General features: G+C 43.2%; 1 protein-coding gene across 1 annotated transcript in view; it reads left to right on the top strand.

Annotated features, from left to right (window-relative positions):
• Positions 1-18,719, top strand: part of prkcbb (protein kinase C, beta b) — a 101,463-nt gene that overhangs the window by 2,777 nt on the left and 79,967 nt on the right. The window contains exon 2 of the mRNA XM_080776780.1: positions 596-627. Coding sequence (XP_080632906.1) covers positions 596-627 — 32 coding nt within the window. The remainder of the gene's footprint in view (positions 1-595; positions 628-18,719) is intronic.

The following is an 18,719-nucleotide window of genomic DNA, read 5'->3' as shown; positions in this document are numbered from 1 at the left end:
ACAGGGGCCGTGTCCTCGAATAGTCAACACCTGTCAGACCTTAATTATTGTTTTGTTAAAATTCTCAGTAAAGAGCTGGCTCAGTCAGAAGGGGCCGAGGCTGGGATTAATTACTGTTTTTGGAGTATGATTTGATCCTGATGTACCTCGGCTATGTTTATTTAAATGTATGTATGCATGGTATTATGTGATAATGTTATTGGATTTGGTGTTGTTCCTCGTCTTCCCTCTCCTCCCACAGAGATGCTCAATGCGCTCAGTCCCCTGCAGCAGTTTATATCACTCACACGCATTCAATTATTCATTCCCCAGATCAGCACATTGTTTACACAAACACCCTAAAGGACCTCAATTGAAATAAGCTTTGTCGCTTTTATATACTTTTGATAATGGTGGAGCATTATTGTATTGCATTGACAATGGAGATGTCGAATTGTGTGTGTGTGTGTGTGTGTGTGTGTGTGTGTGTGTGTGTGTGTGAGTGTGTGTGTGTGTGTGTGTGTGTGTGTGAATGAATAATAAAGTATGTGTCTGTCTGTCTGTCTGTCTGTACAATGTTCAACCATTAATTGGTTTATGTATGTTCTGTCCACAGGGGTTTTGGCAAGCAGGGATTCCAGTGTCAAGGTAGGTGTCACACACACACACACACACACACACACACACGTGCGCACACGCACACGTGCATGCACACACGTCTTATTTATATTTCATGCCGCCTGCAACAGAATACACTCACCGCTCTGTAGCCCTGTAACTGGTTGGTTACAACTTGACACACAATAAGACGCACAAGTCTGTCTCTAAACGCTTTGCTCAACTAGAGACTGATCACAATCAAACGGCTTTCATTGTTAAAACTGGATGGATACAATTAGAACATCCAAAAAAACCTCTGCATTGCAGATGCAGAACCAATCCAAAGTCTTTATAGGGTGACCCTTGGTATTTGGGCAGTGACATGACTGGTTCTCCAGGTGTACTGTAAGGTTTGTAGTGACATGACTGGTTCTCCAGGTGTACTGTAAGGTTTGTAGTGACATGACTGGTTCTCCAGGTGTACTGTAGTGTAAGGTTTGTAGTGACATGACTGGTTTCCTGGTGTACTGTAAGGTTGGTTACTGGCTGTATATTCTCTACCGTTCCAGCTACTGCTTGGCATTTAGAAATCCCCGGCACACCATTGGTATAGTCTCGTTTTGTAGGTTGCTGAACTGGCGAGCGCGGATGCAGCCAAAACAATGCGTGCATGTACTGCGTGTGTGTGCGTTTGTGCGTGTGTGCGTGTTTGCGTGCGTGCATATTACTGGACACCGCAGGCAGGCTCTATAGACCGGATCAGAGCACTGAGCAGTAAATGGAAACCAGGCTTTTAAGCCTGGTCACACGAGGGTTGGTGATTGGTATAGGCGGATATCACTGATTGTCTGTCATTATGGCCAGGCTAAACATGCACCCACACCGACAATTAGCATTTCATGGTTAGCAGGCTTACTGTCAAAGGTGTGTGTGTGTGTGTGTGTGTGTGTGTGTGTGTGTGTGTGTGTGTGTCAGGGCGGCTGTGGCTCAGGAGGTAGAGAAGGTCGCCCTGGGTCGGCGGTTCAAATCCCGGCTCCTCCTGTCCACATGTCGAAGTGTCCTTGGTCAAGTCACTGAACCCTACATTGACTCCAATGAGTCGGTCGGTGTGAGCTCGCCACCATTGGTGGCGAGCTGAATGTGTGAGGACGCTGGCGTCGACTGTTCGCCGCTTCACCTTCAATGAATGATCCATTGTAAAGCGATTTGAGCACTTGGAAAAGCGCTATAAAAATGCAATTCATTGTGTTTATTGTTTATTGTTTATTGTTTATAAGGATCCCCATTAGCTTTTGCCTTGACAAAAGCTAGTCTTCCTGGGGTCCAGACAAACATTTAACATAGGCAATACTTACAATTGTTTACAAACACTAACTCAAAATAAAACATAGTAAAATAAAAAATAAAAAAATAAAATAAAAAACATAGGAGAAAATAAAAAACAAAGAAACATCACACATTCAACACATTATACATTTGAATTATTATTTTCCCAGGGTTACTGCAGTATGATTTACATAAGGTGTTCTTTTAACTTGATTTTAAAGATGAATTTTGTATTTGTATTGGTTATACACTTTGGTAGTGCATTCCAACCTATTACTGCTCTATAGATAATAGAAGATTTAAGAATATTTGTTCTTGGTTTAGGTGCCACCAAAACACCCGAACTGGCTTGTCTAGTCATATGGTTATGTTCGTCTCTTATATGTGCTACCTGTTCAAAGAAATACTGTGGTTTTTTGTCCATTAATACATTTCTGAAAAACGTAAGAATACGTGAATGTCTAATCTATTACATTGCACGTGCGTGCGTGTTAACATACGTACATATGTCTAAAGATCTGTAATTGGTGGTCTGGGGCTCTCCAAAATCTGTATCGGCATGTGACCCAAAGATCTGGCATGCATTCTGGGTTCAAAGAGAGGTCTTTTTCTCTCTCTCTCTCTATTCATTTCCCCTGGTTGTCTCTTTGCTCCATTTGTTCTTGTAGTGTGAACATGTATAGCCACTGGCTAAAATCTCACTTAGCCTGGAGCTAAGAAGGGATTGTAAGCCCTGGGCTAAGAATTAAAAGCACCATTGTATTGTGCTCTCTCTCTCTCTCTCTCTCTCTCTCTCTCTCTCTCTCTCTCTCTCTCCCCCCCTCCCTCATCTCTATATAATTCGTACTACCCATCCTCACTGCCAGCGATGCGAGTACCAAAGAGACGCTATTCGTTATACTATTTATAGCCTGTTTAAGTATATAGTTTAACCATCATCAGTATGGTAAAATGAGACTCATTACTTAATAATGAGGCTCATTATTAAGTACAGTATAGATCGTGGTTGTTACTGAAGGGTATGGTGTTTGTGCACGTGTGTGTGTGTGTGTCTGTGTGTGTGCGCGCACAAGTTTATATGTGCACAGGCTGCATTGTAGCGTCACAAAGCAGATACATTCCCTTCCTCTCATTAGTTATTCATTAGATGTGATTGGTTCAGGCTCTGTTGCAACGTCATGGATGACGCTCCACATCAGGACAGTTTATTGCGCGATAACGTCGTCAGATTGCTTGGATTGAGGATTGGGTGTTAGACAGTCTCTTTATCTAATGTTTGGCTTGGCCGCAATGTTAAAATGTTGCCAAAGCAGGCAACTGACTAATAATCATTAATTGGGATAAATTAAATGCCGGAAAAGATTGGGTGCGTGCGGCAAGATTTGATGCCCCGAACTTTCAGTCTGGTCACCCCTGATGTTGTGTGCATGCTGTTTGTGTTCTGTCCTCTCTCGCTGATCTGAGTGCTGTTAATTGCTGCTCCTGCAGATTGGTATGTATGTAGGCCAAATACACTAGCACTGCATAAAAAGACCACTCGCCTCGATTCCATCATCAGAGTAGCCTACAGTAAACTGCAAACAAAAATGAACGTGCCATTGAATTCCAAAGCAACACATATTATTAGGTCATAGCGGTGTGTCTGGGGTCCTGTATTTTGACAGTTACTCAATAGTTACTCAACATCTCTGACGGTCATATTAGTCTAATGTTAGAACAAGATTTTGATTGAAATCTTAGATTTTTGGGTTAAAATGACAGAAACTAGACTTTCTCTCTGTGTGGCGGTCACTCATCTGCAAGATGGCAGTTAAGTTAACCATGCAGTGAAGCCCATTATGTTGACATATAGATTCTGTGACAACCCTGTAATATTTCCTTTGAGACCCCAAAGCATTACAAACCGAAACACAGAATGAGTGAGGGTCATTACAGCACCACGGACAGCGACACAGTGGGCTTTTGGCTGGACTTAACGTTTGATTATAATTATAAAGGAGTTCATATCGAGCTAAAGTAAAGTTGCGTACACACATGTTTCAGCTGCGCTATATCTGGTTTATTATGGGATGGTGTAGGGGGACCCGCCGTTTTTATTTTTTGACTGCCTATTACCACCCGCAGGTATTTAACCCATTCTGACCGGGAACCCGTTTTGGTGTTAACATCATGTTATGCTTTAGCTATTGAAAAATAGCAGATCTACAAGCTGGCGCGCTACGAGCTTGTAGGTCTGCTATTTAAAAAAAATCGAAGAACGACTGACATTTTTTTAATCTGATCTCAGGTCAGAATGGGTTAATCAGACCAGTGTGTGTCCAGTGGAAACCTCGTATGAATCTGATCTCAGGTCAGAATGGGTTAAAACTGCCCGATCCCGCAAGAATTGGGTCGGCTTTCCGCGGGGCCTGATGCAGGGCTCTACTTCCGAAGTCTTCAAGATGTTGATGTTTTGTTTTTTTAAACTCCGGACAAGCCCCCTTCTTTCTCTAGACTAATTACAATTAAGAATAATGAAATAATTAAATGTAAAGACTTGCAAAAGAGCCCAGTGCTCTCACAGGCCAGGCCCACTTCACAAAGGGCCCAGTTAATATATATTACGTTCCTGTTCATCTTTGTCTTATTCCCCCACTGTCACGGTGAGTCAAAGGGTAGGACCCAAATGCAGGATAAGAGCAGGAATGTTCAAATTAAACGATTTATTAAAGCAGAATGCCGTCAAGCTACAAACAAAACAAATGAGTAGTAGCAGCATGCAGAAAATGCCAAAAATGCAAAGGTTCTGCAAAGCACAAAGCAGTAAACTGAAAGTTCAAACATGCAAACCTTTCGAAGCAGTGAAGTCCAAAAATCTTCTACTATAGTGAACCAGCCCCCCCCCCCACCGTTATACTGTATGAACTAGATGAAACTGGAATACAGTACACCACCTCAGTTTGACTCCATTTGTCAGTTATCTCTTTTTACAGTCTTTCTCCAGCTCCGTTTCATATCTCCTGCTTTCACCCATCTCCCCATTTACTGTATCTCTTCCTCCTGTTATCTCTCACCCCCTTTCTCTCACTATACCCCCTTTTCTCATTTTACCTATCTATCTATCTTACCGTGGCCTCTCCCTTGCTCCAGTGCCTCTTTATGTTCTCTCTTGTTTTAAATATCAAATGCATCCCCCCTCTTTTCTTTGATTTATACCCTGTGTGCGTGCGTGCGTGCGTGTTAGAGGGAGGGTGTCAATGATGTGTGTGAGAGAGTAGAAAAGCGAAACGGAGATCTCGGTCTAGTTGTGCCCCAAATTAACCACGTTAACCTTGCTGGGTGTGGGTCTGCTTGTGCATAATGTCTGTGTTTGTGCATGCATACGTGCACCTGTGTGTGTGTGTGTGTGTGTGTGTGTGTGTGTGTGTGTGTGTGTGTTCAACCTGTGTGCCTGTCTGGAGCAAGGTATCACTTCCCCTGAGCCCAGGGAGAAAGGGAATTCTTCGGCAAGGACACGTACACACTCTCACACACTCTCACACACACACACACACACACACACACACACACACACACACACACACACACACACACACACACACACACACACACACACACACACACACAACTGAGGCAATGGGTGGAGTGTTGGTCTGCATGGTGACGGAGGCTGGTGTCACATTTGTACATGAATGGATGGATGATTGATTGAATACTTGATTAGTCAGAAATGTAAGCATGAGGTACAGTCATACATTTAGGAGAAAAGGATAACCAAGGGAAACATGAATGCATGGATTGATAATCATAAGTGGATAACTGATAGGTGATCAATAGATATTATTTGGCACCTTTAAAAAGGATAGGACATATGAGTAGAAATGGAGACTGTGTGTGTGTGTGTGTGTGTGTGTGTGTGTGTGTGTGTGTGTGTGTGTGTGTGTGTGTGACTGTGTGTGTGACACCGAGCAGTCTAATCCAGGGACGGCTGTGGCTCAGGAGGTAGAGCAGGTCGTCCAATGATCCATGGGTCGGCGGTTCGAATCCCAGCTCCTCCTGTCTACATGTCGAAGTGTCCTTGGGCAAGACACTGGACCCCAAATAGCTCGCGATGTCCTGGTTGGTACCTTGCATGGCTTCTGCCGCAATCGGTGTATGAATGTGTGTGTGAATGGGTGAATGTAATGCACTATGTAAAGCGCCTTGGATAAAGGCACTATATAAATGCACCATTTACCTTATTTACCATTTAGGGAGGTACGGATATTGAAGTATTCTCTGCTGGTTTATTGCAGTGGGCCAGTGTCCAGTGACCCAGACACACAGATCAATAAGGGTCTTATGTTGTATTTATGGATCCACTGTACTGCGGCTAGGATCTCAACCTGTGGCCCGGGGGCCCAAAGTGGGCCAGGTGTCTGTAAACCCTTCACGTTTCATGTGAGAAAATGTATTTTTCGGCTGAAAGCCAATACAGTATGTCCTGTGAAGCAGTGTGAAGTGAACAAGCTAAGCAGCCGTTTTCCGCAAGGGGAGACAGACAGATATCTTTGTCATGTTGCCCTCGGGGATTAATCCAATTCGATGTCATCTCTTTTATTGAGTTTATTGTCACATCACAGGTTTATGGTCAGACTCGTAGATCTGCTATTTTTGAAAACATGTGAAAATATTTATTTCAGAAAACTGGAGGATTTAGAAGATAATTTAGAGATTAAAGTGCAGAATGTCAGCGAGTGTTTGTTGACCTCATAGTCCGCGTGAGGCTATGACTGGATAATGTGCTGTAGAGCGCAACAACACTAACCACACCTACTCACTCTGTGGTGGTGACACTGGTGACCTGTTTTCTACGGCAAATGCCACGACGTTACTTACTCTACAGGTCTACAGATATAACGCATCACGCCTTGATTAGGTTTTTGACATTTTCCCGGGCCAGTGATATCTTGAATAGTACACATCCTGCCTGTGCAGATGTGTGCCACTTGTGTGTGTGCATTGTAAGCCCTTGAACATTCTCCACGTATATGGTGATCACTTGCTCCCTTGTGTAGTGGTGAATCTGACAAGGTCAGCTGTCAAGCTGAAACAAACAAGTTTGTTGACCTTAAGGTCAGGGCAGCTTATCTAACCAATAACCATACTATATATAAGAGCTTGTCTTCTCCGCCTTGGTCAGAGAACTGCATGGCCTTTGACCTGTGGGACTGATGTATTTCTCCCATGATGCCATGCAATAATGCTGCTGGGTTCACCAGGCGCACCTCTTCTACTACAGTGAACGGCAGAGTGACTGATGTTAGTCTGCCTCAAACGTTACTCTTTTACCTGCTTTTTACTAACACTAACATTACTAAGATACCCAGAATATCGAGATGAACCTGTTTAGTTTATGGCTGCTCCACCAGTAGTGGCAACATTCCAAAAGAAACAAAAAAACTGAATGTCAAAATATCCACCTCAGCGTCTGAGACCAGAGCCATTGAGTAATGGTTGAGACGAAGCAGTGAAACGTCATGAAAGATACGTCAGTCTTACCCAATACCCAATCTGCACACATGGCTGCACATCTGCACACATGGCTGCTGTACTTTATACCTCATCATACTAAGCATTTAAAGTATATTTAAGTTGGTTAATGTATGTTTTGTAATAATAATCAAAATCTACAAAGTAAATAGTAACTAAAGTTTTCAAATAATTGTAGTGGAGTAAAAGTACAATATTTGCCTCTGAAAGTAGAAGTAAAAGTACTGAACATTGGACATACTCCAATAAAGTAAAAGTACTGAACATTGGACATACTCCAATAAAGTAAAAGTACCTCAACATTTTAATTAAGTACAATACTTAAGTAAATGTAAATGGTTACTTCCACCACTGGTCGCGAGTGGTGACTTATTGTGAACGAGCAGATCACCTATTTTCTTTGACAATGGGTGAAGAAGAGGTTAAACCCAGGGAATGACACAACAACACTTATGCCATATCACAATATTATCATATCCAAAATCACTTTTCTCAACATGATTTCGATATAATATCGATTCATTGACTTATGTGAGGGTTTCCCTCACTCTATCTCGCCCTTTGTCTCACCGTCTCTGCCCCCTCTCACTTTCTTTTCTCTGGCTCGTTGTGTTATTGTGCCAAACAATTAATTGGTTGCTATTTGGAGTTGGCATATACTGTAGGACCCAGACGTCTCACCAAGCTCCCCCAGGAATCCCCCCAAAGTGTGTGTGTGTGTGTCAGCTCCTGGACACCTAGCCTGGTAAAGGGTCGCGTGAATTCACATTATCGTCACGTGTCTTCTGCAGAAGACACGTGAATTCATGCGGCCGGGATGGCTTACCACCACCCGGCTACCGGACACCCGCGAGCGGTCATAAATCTCATGTAAATGTCTAGTGTATGGTGATTTGCGTAGAGCCCGCCTACCACCTACCAAAAATGCCTGTTTGAAAATGACAGCTATGTTTCTATGTTTGTCGCCGGACTGTCAATGTTTTCTCAGCCATTGGTCTGAGAGAGGCGGAGAGGAAAGTTAACCTGTTAGTCCGTTTGAGAGAGGAGGTGGTCTAATCTTCAAGATTAGTACTACTCGTGCCGTGCGTGATGAAGAGGACATCGGGGGGATAAAAGGATTTTCATAGTCACTTCACATCGGAATATTTGAAGCAGTGCTCGTGTCTCATCCTAGTAAAGAATAATGATACATTTGCCCATTGCATTGAGTATGGAACAGTGACTTTTTTTATTTTATTTTCATTATTTTGTTATAATTGTAGATGGTGTTGCCATCTACAATTCAATTGTAAAAATCTCACAACACGTCACATTGCAATGGCTTAAAGGGGAATACCACTCATTTTCAACATTTCACTATGTCATTAATATACCTTAGAGCTGTTGTGTGGAAATAATAAAACAGTCCCCCCATTCTGTGATGTTAAAAAATCATTAACATGGTGAATCAGCCATGAAGCCGTGAAGATGTGATTCACAATGTTAATGATTTTTTTCAGACCTCCAATTCTAGGAAACACAGAATGGGGGGGACCTTATTATTTCCTCACAACAGCTCTAAGGTATATTAACGACATAGTAAAATGTTGAAAATGAGTGAAATGCCCCTTTAACCCATTCTGACCGGGAACCCGTTTTGGTGTTAGCATCATGTTATGCTTTAGCTATTGAAAAATAGCAGATCTACAAGCTCATAGCGCGCCACCGAGTGGCGCGCTATGAGCTTGTAGGTCTGCTATTTTTGAAAAATCGAAGAAAGACTGACATTTTTAGAATCTGATCTCAGGTCAGAATTGGTTAATCAGACCAGTGTGTGTGTCCAGCGGAAACCTCGTATGAATCTGATCTCAGGTCAGAATGGGTTAATGCAATTTGCAGATCTACAGTATAAGTCTGTCTATGGATATTGGATAAAAACCATAAGCTAGAGGCTGTTTGGATAGGATTTATATAATTTTGTAATGTGCTTTATGTACTGTAGTGTATTGGTCTTGTTTAATTACACAGGGGATCGTTCAAATGTTATAATTATGAATGTTGGGGCGGAGGAGGAACTGAACCCAAAACGGTTTGAGAACCACTGCATATTAAACTGGGTGGTCGTTAAATAAATAAACAAAGTGTGAGAAACACTCCTACTGTATATCCTCTCGCTCGTTTTCGAGGTTGTGTCTCCGATCTGGGCCTCCCTGAAAATAGCTCTTCCAGGGTGGGATGTCTGAGGCTGAGCTGAGGACCCATGAGGCAGTAACTCACACTCTGGCATTACATGTTTGCCACCGATGAGGATAGATCTGCAGAATATAGACTAGATTATTCGTGTGTGCGTGCGCGTGCGTGCGCACGTGTGTGTGTGTGCGCGTGAACACATACCATTTAGTGATCCACCATCACTTGGTTTGGTTTATTGTTATTTGTACCTCTTGGCATAACTGTTTGTGTTGTGTGTGTGTGTGTGTGTGTGTGTGTGTGTGTGTGTGTGTGTGTGTGTGTGTCTGTGAGCGAGCACGCATGTAACAGGCAGTTGAGGGTTCTCCACTTTCTCTTCAGATTTAATGAACAAATTATCCCTTTAGAGAAAGCCCTAGATAATGGAGAGAGATGAGTATGGAGAGCTTGAGAGAGAGGAGGACGGAAATGAAATGAGAGAGAGGGAGAGAGAGAGAGAGAGAGAGAGAGAGAGAGAGAGAGAGAGAGAGGAGAGAGAGAGAGAGAGAGAGAGAGAGAGAGAGAGAGAGAGAGAGAGAGAGAGAGAGAGAGAGAGAGAGAGAGAGAGAGAGAGAGAGAGAGAGAGAGAGAGGAAATGAGAGAGTAGAGGTAAGGAGAGAGAACAGGAGAGTGTGAGATAACTGAAAGGAAGAGAAATAAAATACTATTATGAGTTCTATAAGATAATTATGAGCAGGAGAGAAATACTTACAGTAGGGGGGGTAGATACAAACAGAGGGAGGGAAATACTAGATTGTGTGCGTGGGGCAGAGAAGTGTTTAATCCAGGGGGGCAGTCGGACAGATATTTTGTGATGCCACTAAGGAAATCGGGACTTCCTGAAAGTTCATATAATGGCCTGTTGTGGCGCTGTCATTGGGCCCAAAAAACCCCATAGCTCCATAGAGGTCCATGTATTTGGGCCCAACTGCACCTAGACTGCATATTACCTTAATAAACATGGTCATGAATACTTTCTGCTTCCAGTCACTAGTTTAAAGTCTCATTTCTCATGTCATAATATTATTTTTGGAAAATTATGGTCCCATTTATTAAAGAAAAATGACCATAAAGTCGAGTATGTTCTGAGGGGCTACCGTTACAGTCTATGATCGGGATCCACCCCCCGTTTGAGTCAAAATAAAAACCAACGAAGAAGAAGGGGGGAAGTCCCTCCTCGTTGTCTGGGCCAGCCAATGGCCAGCTGGGCCAGCTGGGCCAGCTGGGCCAGTTGGGCCAGTTGGTCCTGGTATTCCATTTCACCAACACCTGCCAGCCAATACCATTGTATAATTTACATTTTTAGAAGTTATGTTTACGGTACTAACATCTTGTTATAGTACATCCAGGCACAAAGCAATAGAAAATGAATTAATGATGATCTGTCATGAATACACATACTGTAGGTACACTATGTGGTGTTGTGTAGTACAGTGTGAAGCTCTATGGAATGCATGTCATAATTCTCAGCATAAACCTCTGAATTATTTGTACATTGTACATTATTATTTGAGACACACAGCACTGTGTCGCAGCAGCTGATACCATCTGAAACGTATATTTACAACACACGTAGAGAGAAGCTGAGATGGAGAAAGATACAAAATGTAGGTAGGTAGGTAATGGTTAGATAGGATGTGGTGGGTGACAATCTGTGAGGCGCAGCCGCGCAGAGCAGATAATGTATGGACAAAATGAAAGAGTAGAGATAAGAGTGAGAGAGTGAAAGGGAAGGAGGGAGATTTGTGCGTAGGCACAAAGTGCAGTTTGCACCTAAAAAGCTGTAAATGGGCTCTTTGCTATTGCTGTTTGCAAGTGTCTGTCGGACTACACTATGCATATTTAAAGGATGCTACAATTCCAGACGCCCTGCTAGCAGGACCTAATGGCTGTGCTGCCCCCTTTCACACAAGCATAGTCACAGTTTCACACGTACTGTTGATTAAAAAAAGCTTTAAAGTGAAATATATATTAAGTACAGAGTCAAAATTGAACAGAAAATGAGTGGAAATGTTGTCCTAGGGGTGGCTATAGAGGAAAGGCCATGGAGTCTCCAAAATCTACAGTTACAATGCAATACCATCTGCATGTTGTTCTATGACTCTTCTCCTCGCCTAGTATACTTAGTAGTTGCGAACGCAGTGATTGCGAACGCAGTGAGCACTTACTATGAGACCTAGCAGATCATGTCTGTCCGTGCGTGCGTGTGTCTGTGTGTCCTCCCTTTGTGCCCATATATGGAGCTGAGTGACACTCCATATTTGGACGTATAGCTACTTACTATGATGAGACCTAGCAGATCATGTCTGTCCGTGCGTGTGTGTGTCTGTGTGTCCCCCCTTTGTGCCCATATATGGAGCTGAGTGACACTCCATATTTGGACGTATAGCTGCTTTGGGGACGCCTTATATGGTTATGGCTAAGTTAAAAACTTAACTTAAAAATAACTTAACTTAAAAAAAGAATAACTTAAAAATAAATCTTAAAAAACCCCAAATATGTACGAGCTGCGTTCGCTTCCCGCGGTTGCGCGTCTTACTGGTAGTAGTATAGTAGATAGATAAGATAAAGACACACACACACACACACACACACACACACACACACACACACACACAGCAGCTCTTCCTCTCTCACAGTGTTGTACTCAGCTGTCCTTTCTCGACTCGTCTTGTTAGCTCCACTTGAAAATAGCTGTTGCAGTGTTATAGTTTTGTAGGTGTTAAAGATGACAAGTGTGACAAGTGATTGCGCAATTTGCACTTCCTCTTTCTCTCTCTCCCTAGCATGATTTGGCTTAAAGTTGGTTCAGAACAGCCAGAGACGGGATTATCATCATCATCATCATCAACAATGTCATTAGCAGTTGACTTTAGATTTAGGTTTAGAAAATAGGGTTGCTGATATTTTCTGCTGCCCTGCAGTTGGCTTTGGCACTTTTTTGGAGGTACCACAACGCACGCAACAGAAACATACAACAATATCGGCGTGTGTTACACGATGTGCGTTTCCCATTGAATCGGTTCTGCTTGTCATGCTCAAAAATGTAAAGTTGGAGGTAGCGCCGTTTAGATGAGAGAGTTGCGACATCTCAGTTCACTGTTTATTGATGGAGCTGCATGAGTGACTGACCGCTCTGTTGTCGGCACTCTCTCTCTCTCTAAACAGCTCTGGTCTCCAGGCTGCGCTCAGCACTGCCTGTTGTCTCGCAGATCAAGATGGCGGCGCTTGTCACGGCCCGTGTTATCATTTATCAAACTAATATTGTGGTTCTACAACGATTCCTACGTGGATTGTATTGTTTATTATAACGTAGCATGAGGTCTGATGCGGCCATGAAAAACTATCGTGTCTGTGGATTTTTGGATGAGATCCACTTTGGATGACCTCCCAATCGGAAATGACATAGAATATTGCCCAATGGGCATTTCCATCCTGTGGAGCGGTGCGCTCTGTTATGGAATGATTAATGTTCCGTCTTTTGATTAATCTCCGTTCCTGGCGTCCGACATAATTATTTAGTAAGGTGGAGACCTCCGTCCCGGGCCCTCAAACTGTTGACTATAATACCGCATTTTGGGACGCAAAATGCACCGTATTTTAATCTCTGAAAATGTTGTATGATTATAGACTAGAATGAGTCAAATGAGAAAGATAAGACTTGAATGAGACGTCTCTGTGAATGTATCGTCTCTGTCAAATGTTTATCATACACTACACACATTGCCTATACCCACCTACGTACAACAAGCTGTTTGAACACACCACACACCCCTGCTTAAGTGGAAACATGTTGCTTTCCTCCTGAGGTCTCGATATGAATGCAAACTGCTAATTCAGGTCATTCAGATTGTCTTTTAATACATCCATGATTAAAATACTAAATTGCTTCTTCCTCTATTGTATCATGATGTTTATTTAGATTGCATAAAACCTCATTCACGTTTGGTTCACGTTATGGTTCACCCAAGAATGTATTAAAATCACTAAAATGGCAGCCCTCCTCGCGGTGGTGCTCCAGTTTCCCTCCCGTGTCTGGCTACACAATCAAAGGATTGCGCTCTCCTTAGAGTGGCAGTAATCGTCCCAGGCTTGTCCTGTTGGAACAAGTTATTCAAGGTTAGTTTCTATTCTTAATTCATGGCCGGTTAGTTAGTAGGTAAAACCCGCTCACCGGTGGCCTTGCGGTTAGAGTGTCTGCCCTGAGATTGGGAGGTTGGGGTTTGATCCGGGCTATAAAAATGGGACCCAATGCCTCCCTGCTTGGCACTCAGCATCAAGGGTTGAATTAAGTCCCTGCGACTACTAGCGTCATTCATGTCCTGGGGGTGTACTTGTGTACATCAAGCTGCCTCATGCTACAGAAACAGGAGATTTATTTTCATTTATTTGACGGGGACAAAGCTCATTAATCAACATGTCAGTTTTCACCTCAATGTAAATAAGCCAGAGTTAGCCAAAGCTAAATTTCATCTGTAGTCCCTGAGCAGGCTCTTAAAAAATGAATGATAAAAGAAAGACAGAGTGTATAGTGTGCCAGCACACAACACCATGCGTTGATGCCATGTGTGCATACTGTATGTGCAAGCACCCAACACTATCCATACAAAAACACAATACAATACAGATAAAAGAAAGACAGACTGTATATAGTGTGCCAGCACAAAACACTATGCGTTGATGCCATGTGGCAAGATAGGCTCTCCTGTTTTGGCTATGGGCCTCAAAAAAATCCAACAACCTTGAGGCCCAACTAGCACTTTCTGGAAGATTTTTATGAATTTTTAAGAATTTTATGGAAAAAAAACACCATGACAAATGATCTTAACTTGGGATCTTCCACACTTTCTCAAACTATGGGACCTGTCGCTTCCTCATAGGGTCTGACTTATGATGGCCATCACTGAGATGACCAACCGGCCAGATAATTTCTAGGCACATCAGCATTGGTTAATTACTGATGACGCAATGCATCTGTTCGGACCCTCTCCCGATTCTGAGTAAAATCTTGTTGCTATTGGCCATGCCTTTATTCATCAGAGCGTGCAGTGGTCAGCGCTGACCATGATGCGTGTTTTTGAGCTTACCATGGTGCGGTGTTGCCGTCATATTCAGTGTGAAAGGCCTTTTGGAGATTCTAAACTAACCCAGGAGGAGCCGTGGATCCAACCAGAAACCTACAGTTTTCCAAAACAGCCGCTCTTTACCACCTGAAAATGAATTCAAGGCTGCTAACGTAACAAATGTAGCAGCATATTGTAATAATGAGGTGTGTTAATTAGGTGTGATCATGAGGTGTGTTAATGAGGTGGGGGTCATAAAACGTATTCAAGATGTGTCCTGGGGGTGTACTGTATGGTCATGAGGTGTTAATGAGGTACAGTATGTACTGTGTTTTGGTGAGATGATTGTGAGCTCTATTTGTGAGGGGGGGAAAAAACCTTTATTTCAGTGAACAAACAATCATGATCCGTTCACCGTCTAGTGAACAACAACTCAAACGCACCGCGGGAACAGCCCGCCCCCTGTCCCCGTACACAGAACGTAACAGTTTCAAGGAGTGAAGTACAGTAGGCCTACTGTAGTTTGTTCACATTCAACAGCCAAAGAACGAGTCATTTTGAACAAATTGATCATGATGAACGTCCCATCACTAGTGAGGGTTTGTGTGTGTGTGTGTGTGTGTGTGTGTGTGTGTGTGTGTGTGCGTGTGTGTGTGTGTGTGTGCGTGCGCGTGCGCGCGTGTGTGTTTCCTCCTCCTCTCTGCCAGCCCAAAGGAGTTAATGATGTGGTGAATGTTTGAAAACACTCATCCCTCATGCTGTGTTGCGGGTGGCGGGTGACTGTCTGACTCCAACCTGTGTGGGCTGGAGGCCTCTGGCTCCAAACCCTAACTCACTCTCTATCACACACATACACACACAATGCAGTAAAACCAGTATGCATGCTAACATGCATACTGGCTTTACTGGAATCTGGATAGGCATGTAACAATCTATCGTATATCGATATATGTCAATAATAATCCTGATGCTTATCGTCGTGAATCCCGACGATATTAATCGTTTTTCTTTTAGGGGGGCTAGTAAATTATGGTGTGTGTGTGTGTGTTTGTGTGTGTGTGATATGAAATGTGAGCGTTTATCATATCCCATCATAATATTCAAGTGCTTTTGGAGAGAAAAGAGACAGACTCCATGCAGTAACTCTCAGTAGTAGAAGCCTGCATAGGGGAGCTGTCTGTGACTGTGCCCGCAGGTGATGGCCGTTGATGCTCATTAATACATCAAGAAAGGCAATTATGTTTCTGCACTGTCAAATAGGTCTACATCTATCCTCAGATGCCATCAAAGAAAGCTTTTTTTTTTTTTTACATATTAACTCGAGCTAGGTTCTAAACAAGAAAGCATGTTCCCATAAATTAAGTAATTTTACATGAAAAGTAATGCTACTTTTGCAATGTAATTAAATAAAAATTGTGTTTATAAAATATCGTGAAAAATTGTATCGTGAACCTCATATCGTGATACCTATCGCATCGTGAGTCGAGTGTATCGTTACATGCCTAATACTGGAGTAATTCTGTCTGTCCTGTCCACCTTTCCGTTCATGATGTTTTTCCTCCCTCCCCCAGCACCACCTTAGGGCTTAGATCACCCACCCACTCCCTCTCTTTCCCTAACTGTTCAGCCCTCATTGCTCTGTTCCTCCTGTGTTCTCTTACATCCAGCTCGGTACCTCTCTCTCTCTCTCTCTCTCTCTCTCTCTCTCTCTCTCTCTCTCTCTCTCTCTCTCTCTCTCTCTCTCTCTCTCTCTCTCTCTCCATCCTACTTACTCCTTCAGTTTCTCCAGCCCCTAATCCCCTCCTTTTCTCTCAATCCCCCTTTTTCTTCTCCACCACCCCCGCCTCTATTTCTATTGCTGTCTCCTATATACCCCCTCTTTCTCTTTTTGGATTCCTCTCCCTCCACCTGATTCTGACCCTCCCTCATTCTCTCCAACAGGATCTCCCTTTTCATCCCTGCTTTTCATGCTCCCATCTCCCTCTCTCTCTCTCCCCCCTCCCTCCTCCTTCCCTCTCTTCTGCTTCTCTCTTTTTACTCCCTCCTTCCTTCCTTTCCTCCCTTCTCTCTGTCCGTCTCTCCCCCACCTCTCTCTCTCTCTCTCTCTCTCTCTCTCTCTCTCTCTCTCTCTCTCTCTCTCTCCCCCTATGCTTTCTAAGCTCCATCCATCCCCTCCTCTCTTTCTCTCTCATCTTCTTCTCTCTTCTCTCATGTCTCTCTCCCTGTGGAAGGTGTGGGCACAGATGCTTCTAAAAATAGCCTAAGAGCCCCGTTGAGGGGCTGCCAAATGGGAGGGGATGGACGTATAGAGGGATGGATGGCTGTGGGGATGAGTGTGTATAGAGAAGGGGGAGGGGAGGGGGGGGTGCTCGTTGGAGGATTTGGGGTTAACCCATTTAGTTCTGACATCGAAGTTCTGACATTAGTTCAGACATCTTCTGAAAGAATATATATTCAATGATTTGTGTCGCATTTTTACGATTTTTTGCAAAAATAGCAGACCAAGTGGCGCGCTACGAGCTCGTAGATCTGCTATTGTTCAATAGCTAAAGTATAACATAACGCTTAGTTGAAACACCAAAAGGGGTTCCCGCTCAGAATGGGTTAAGAGTGTGTGTAGGTGTGTGAGTGGGGGGCGATCGCCGTAAAGTACAGGGAAAGAGGTAAAAATGAAATGGAAACCCGGGGAAGCAGGCCAGAGGAGTGGAGAAGATGAGCTGTTCCCTCAGGAACCACGTGGTTTCCATGTCGGTAGTTTATCCATTAACTCGCAGCTCTTCAAAGCACTTCTTTTTTTTTACTATGGGCCATTTTGCATTTCCAAGAATACATTTTCTCATCAGTTCTAGCATCAAATGGAGACTTGCTGTGACGTGTATATATATTATATATGTATTAATGCCAGATTATTGGTACATATATAACGTGTGGTCAGAGTTATTGTTCATTATTTCCTCCAATCAAGGTACACACACGCACATGTGCACGCACGCACACACGCGCACGCACACACAATCCTCTCTTTACTGTAAATTCTCTCACTCTCTATACCACTCTACCATGCACAGTAGACTAACTATATTGTGCATCTATTCTACACTAATTTCAGCTCATGACATGTTTGTCATTGTTCTCGTCCAGAAATAAGAAAAGTTTACAAAGGAATAGTTGTTAGAAGTCGATGATTTTCAACATTTACGTTGTGTAGGCATGTTGCTGATCTGCTGCTCTGGCATCGTGCTCACAAGAATTCAGCAGCTGAAGGTCTTTGATGTCTAGTCTAGAGCAATACATGGCAGAACATTAAACAGTTAAATGAGAAAAAGAGGAATCTGCATCAGCAATGGTCTTCAGTGGAGTGCTAGACCCAAACTTCAGTATACATCAAAAACTAGGAATTAAAAAAGAAATCCCCAAAAGGTAGCACATCAAAAATTCCAAATAAATGGAGGACAAAGTACTCACATTTACACACACCAAAAATGAATGCTTTTACGCGTTTCGGCTATGAGCCTATATGCTCAGATGAAAGCTCATAGCCGAAGTGTTATTAGCGTAAGTGTTCATTCTTGGTGTGTGCCAAATCTGCCAATAATAAGAGTGGAAATGTGAGTACTCTGTCCTCCATTTATTTGAAACATTAAACATTACAGGGAGGAGCGCAATGCCAGAAACAGCTGCCTGTGATAGAGCAGATGAGTATCGGAACGGGCACAAGAGACATGGGTACGAGGGGTTGTTTGATCAGACAATGGTCCAACGGAGTTGACTTGAGGTAGACACTGTATGAAGACAGCCACAACTATAGGTCATCTCCACAGGACCAACAAAAGGTTGGAGTCAAAGCCGTGGCATTCCGTTTCACTGGACTTGGTTCCACGGTTCCATTAATAATGTGTCTGACGCAGTATTATTAAAGGTCTCCTATTGTATGACCGCTCTCCACTGCAGTGGTTCACAACCTTTTTGGCTGTCCTCATGACTCACCGAGATACCAGCATACATGCACTGAGCAAACGTTCTGCACACACA

The sequence above is a fragment of the Protomyctophum bolini genome (assembly GCF_963924005.1).
Source record: "Protomyctophum bolini genome assembly, chromosome: 11".
Taxonomy (NCBI): domain Eukaryota; kingdom Metazoa; phylum Chordata; class Actinopteri; order Myctophiformes; family Myctophidae; genus Protomyctophum; species Protomyctophum bolini.
This window is presented reverse-complemented; position numbering and strand designations above follow the sequence as displayed.